Source organism: Ammodytes marinus, assembly GCF_949987685.1.
Source record: "Ammodytes marinus genome assembly, contig: scaffold_405, whole genome shotgun sequence".
Classification (NCBI taxonomy): Eukaryota; Metazoa; Chordata; class Actinopteri; order Uranoscopiformes; family Ammodytidae; genus Ammodytes; species Ammodytes marinus.
Window position 1 is genome coordinate 17501 of NW_027648272.1, and position 5000 is coordinate 22500.

Consider the following 5000-nt stretch of genomic DNA (forward strand, 5'->3'; position numbering starts at 1 on the left):
GGCCCCACACTTTTTTTATTTTTATTTATTTTTTTTTTTTTAATAAATAATGCTTGTGCATGCTGCCCGCAAAAATAAAAAAGATTGTGGAAACCAGTTGGTTCATAGACGGATTATGAGATAATGGGCCCAGACTCTTTGTACCGTTTTAAAGTTAAATGCATCAGAGCAGAGGAACATTTTAATCAAATCTTGAGCTGCAGAAGGAACATTATTTTTCTTAAACAGGCACTCTTTACTCTGCAACTGTGAAAACAGTACAGTAGATTGGTCTGCAGACTCATGTTATATGATGGAGGGGCCCATTGCAACATATACAGGGTGGAAAGCTACTTTTCATGAACAGTATAGAATTTACACATAGCAAGCTTATTCCTGTTTGTGTGTGGGGGGCTTAGCTGTCCCTCATGAAGCCCCTTAGACAGAGCTAATAATGCTTTTGTTTTGCACTTGCTTTTCTATTTGTCACCTAGTTGGGGCCATGATGATTTATTTCCTTATATTTAGGCTATTCCTTGTTGGACCCTGTTATTGACATGAGTGACTGAGCTCTTTGACAATGCAACATTTAAAGTTACTATCAGTATTTCTGGCTTAGGCCCTCCCCCCCCCCGAGCCCTTGGGCCCCTGGGCATGGTTGCATGCAATATTATTCTCAAAGTGCACCAGATTGATGAATTTTACTTTAAAAGGTTGCATTTTTTTCTTCCGGGGCCCCCCTACAAGGTCCAGGGTCCCCACCCACCTCAGTCTCCCTATTTAGCCTATACTGTAAAAAGCACTGTAGGTGTGTATGGTTATTATAGGTCATTACACTGGTCAGTCTGAACTGGTAGCCTAATAATGGCCGAGCCCTCCGCCCCAAACATTCAAGTGTCCCTTTTTTTCCTAAATCCAAGGTGGCAACCCTAACTAGTGCGACAGCCTGCCAAATTGCAATTGGCAGGTTAGATTATTTTGTCTAAATTGCAATCAGTGCACCCCTATTAATTTTTCTACAATTATTACTGCACACACTAGGAAATAATATTAATTGAGAATCTCAAATGAGACCAAGATGACATGCTCAAAGGTAATTAGAGCGAAATGCAAGGGTTAAGGTTATGCAAGTTTTCGATCATACTTTGTGTGCTACCAAATTTATTTTTGTGCTACTGATTTTTTTTGCTTGCTAGCACCAGTGCTACCACTTTAAAAAATAAGCGTACAGCCCTGATTGGAGGGCATCTTTGTATACTGCCAGTGTTGTATGCTGATCTCTTATTTTAATTGTGGTTTTTAATCTGCATGCATTGGTGTGCTTTTTATTGTTATTTATGTATTGAGTCTATTTTTTATACATTGTACTATGGATCTTCATGTGTCCTGAATAAAATCATATATAATAATAATAATAATAATAATAATGATAATGATAATAATAATAATAATAATACATCACATTTTTATAGCGCTTTTCCCAGTGCTCAAAGACGCTTCACAAAAATCTAAACAAAACAAACAAACAGAATGTAACGTTTAATTAATAGGTTAAAAGCGAGGGTGAAAAGGTGTGTGTTTAGGGCTGTTTTGAAGGAAGAAAGAGTGTTGGTATTCCAGAGGGCGGGGGCGGCTGCAGCAAAGGCTCTTTTAAATAGTGCAAAAACAAAACGCTGTATATAAGATTAAAAGAAGTAAATGAATTGAAAAGAGGAACATTATTTGGGGTGCACTGCAAGTTAACTATCAGGAGCATTGTTTTTTCAAATGTCTTAAAAATAGCAGGCTGAACTACATTTCCCAAGGTGCAGTTCGTCAGTCAGTTTGGTGCAGACTCCAGCAGGTGTGTTTGAGCGTATGGGAGATGTTGCAGTGTGTGTGTGTGTGTGACTTTGTGTGTGTGTGTGTGTGTGTGTGTGTGTGTGTGTGTGTGTGTGTGTGTGTCTCTCTCTCTCTTTGTGTGTGTGTGTGTCTCTCTCTCTCTTTTTGTGTGTGTGTGTGTCTTTCTCTCTTTGTGTGTGTGTCTCTCTCTCTTTGTGTGTGTGTGTGTGTGTGTGTGTGTGTGTGTCTTTCTCTCTCTCTCTCTCTCTCTCTTTGTGTGTGTGTGTCAGTCAGGAGACGTTGCATTGTTTGTATCCACTGTATTCATCACACTGTTGTTGTTGTTTTGAGTGTTTTTGGTTGTGATGAAGATGGCGGCCATGTTGTTATTTCCTCTGGTGTGCTGCGATTGGTCCGTTCCCGTTTGTGGGCGTGTCTCAAGGGGCGGCGCATAGCAACCACACTTCAGAATAAACCTGGAGACGATCCCACGCAAAGCTGCCCTGTACCTGCTGAGAGACAGACAGACAGGGAGAGAGACAGACAGGGAGAGAGAGAGACAGACAGGCAGACAGACAGACAGACAGACAGACAGACAGGCAGGCAGGGAGAGAGACAGGCAGACAGGGAGACAGACAGACAGACAGACAGACAGACAGACAGACAGACAGACAGACAGACAGGCAGGGAGAGAGACAGACAGGGAGAGAGACAGACAGACAGAGAGACAGACAGGCAGACAGACAGACAGGGAGAGAGACAGACAGGCAGACAGACAGACAGACAGACAGGCAGGCAGACAGGCAGACAGACAGACAGACAGACAGGCAGACAGACAGACAGGCAGACAGGGAGAGAGACAGACAGACAAACAGGTAGACAGACAGACAGACAGACAGACAGACAGACAGACAGACAGACAGGCAGAGAGAGAGAGACAGACAGACAGACAGACAGGCAGGCAGACAGACAGACAGACAGGCAGGGAGACAGACAGACAGGCAGACAGGCAGACAGACAGACAGACAGGCATTATTTATATGTTTTTATTTATATTATTTATATAAAAAAGTTACGAACTATAGCTTTAACATCTAACGCACACACACGCACACTCACTCACTCACTCACACACTCACTCACTCACTCACTCTCTCACTCACTCACTCACTCACTCACTCACTCACTCACTCACTCACTCACTCACTCACTCACTCACTCACTCACTCACTCACTCACTCACTCACTCACTCACTCACTCACTCACTCACTCACTCACTCACTCACTCACTCACTCACTCACTCACTCACACACACAGATACTTACGTCTGAGTGAGGCATGTGATCCAGGGGTTGAGTGCGGCGCTGGTGAGGACCAGCCAGGTGGAGAGGCCAGCTGTCAGAGGCTCAGTGTGTTCGCCTGTTAACGTCTCGTACACACACACACTGATGTACGGCAGCCAGCAGACCAGCATACACACTGGGGGAGAGACAGAGAGAGAGAGGGAGAGAGAGAGGGAGAGAGAGAGAGAGACAGAGAGAGAGAGAGAGAGACAGAGAGAGAGAGAGAGAGGCAGACAGACAGACAGACAGACACAGAGAGAGAGGGAGAGAGAGAGAGAGAGAGAGAGGCAGAGAGAGACAGACAGAGAGAGACACACACACAGAAAGAGACACGCACGCACAGAGAGAGATACACGCACACACACTCACACAGACACATACAGACACACACACACACACACACACACACACACACACACACACACACACACACACAACACACACACACACAGAGACACAGACAGACAGACAGACACACACACCCACAGAAAGAGACACACACGCACAGAGACACAGAGAGAGACAGACAGACAGACAGACACACACACACACACACACACACACACACACCACATAAGGTCATGAGTGAAAGTTGAAAAGCCGCCAAAATGTACTTAGTAATAATAACATAATAATTTGATTTTAAAAATGGTTCTATTAATTTGAACAGAGTTTGGACTAGAAAGTGTCTGCCTGTCTGTCTGTCTGTCTGTCTGTCTGTCTGTCTGTCTGTCTGTCTGTCTGTCTGTCTGTCTTTCTCTCTGTCTGTCTGTCTGTCTGTCTGTGTGTGAACCCACCTGACGTAGCCACCATTACCCTGGAGCTCTTGAGGTATTGGTTAGCGGGGACGTAGTAACAGTGCAGCTCGTTACACATGAAGGTGCCTCTCCGCGCCTGTTTCCGCGCCACGTAAACAATGTACCCATACAGACCGCACATGGCTAGCACTGGAGCTAACACGCTGGCTAGCATCCACACACACACAAACACCTTGTGTTCCGGTGCGAAACTAAGGCAGCACAAAAACCGCGATTCACTGTATGTGTAGCTACCGTAGCCTAGCAAGGGAAATGCAGCGTTTGCAATGGAGAAAACCCATATTAAAACTAGCACGATGCGGCTACGCGGCACGGTCCAAATGCTATTGTAGCTAAACGCGAAACATATCTCCGTGAATTTATCAACGGTGGTCCATGTGAGAGAGTGAATGGACGAGGTTTGTAGCAATAAAAATATGAACCCACTGCCTTGACAATAGGCTCCGTGGCTAACGCAGCAATTGCTAGTTGGGGCAATGCTGTTGTAGGCAGCTAACGGCATGCTGGACAGTCCAAGAGCTAAGTCGCTAACACAACAGCTAAGTGTGATTGACAGTGTGTCCGTGCGTAGGTCTCTGTGCCACAATATAATTAGTAGAAGAAGAATGTTCCCGCTGACACAGGCAACAGTTGATATCACCATCAGAGCAGCATACAGTGATGTCATAAAATCAGACATATTTGAAGTGTCTACGAGGATGTTTTAGTAGTGGGTGATTCTAGCGCCCCCCTCTGGACAGAAGCGGTAGTGTTTTTATTTTACCACGCCAGCTGTTGTTCCTGGGTGAGCGTATACCCATGACAAAGGCATTAAGAAAAACTATATAAAAATAGCATTCTTTGCACTGATGGTCTCGTTTGCGGTTACATGTAATTTATGATCATCAGAGGGAAAATGAGACTGTTTCAGAAATATTTAAAAGTTCCTCGTAGAGACTTTAAAGTATTGAAGTGAGAAGGAAAACATCCCCGAAGTCACTAAATGTTTTCAAACGATCGTAAGTCCTTGAAGTCACTTGGTAGAAATGTAATCCTCT

The 5000-nt window shown here is 44.5% G+C and overlaps 2 protein-coding genes across 2 annotated transcripts in view; one reads left to right on the forward strand and one right to left on the reverse strand.

The window, feature by feature from the left end:
- Nucleotides 1–5000, forward strand: part of LOC307270837 (protein transport protein Sec23A-like) — a gene marked incomplete at its 3' end in the record, with an annotated part of 25768 nt that overhangs the window by 16979 nt on the left and 3789 nt on the right.
- LOC307270836 (histamine H2 receptor) lies at nucleotides 3124–4642 on the reverse strand (the record flags this gene model as incomplete). The annotated part of the gene is made up of 2 exons (XM_080054721.1): nucleotides 3124–3281; nucleotides 3943–4642. The coding sequence occupies 2 exons, from the start codon at nucleotides 4640–4642 to the stop codon at nucleotides 3124–3126; spliced, it is 858 nt and encodes a 285-aa protein (XP_079910847.1).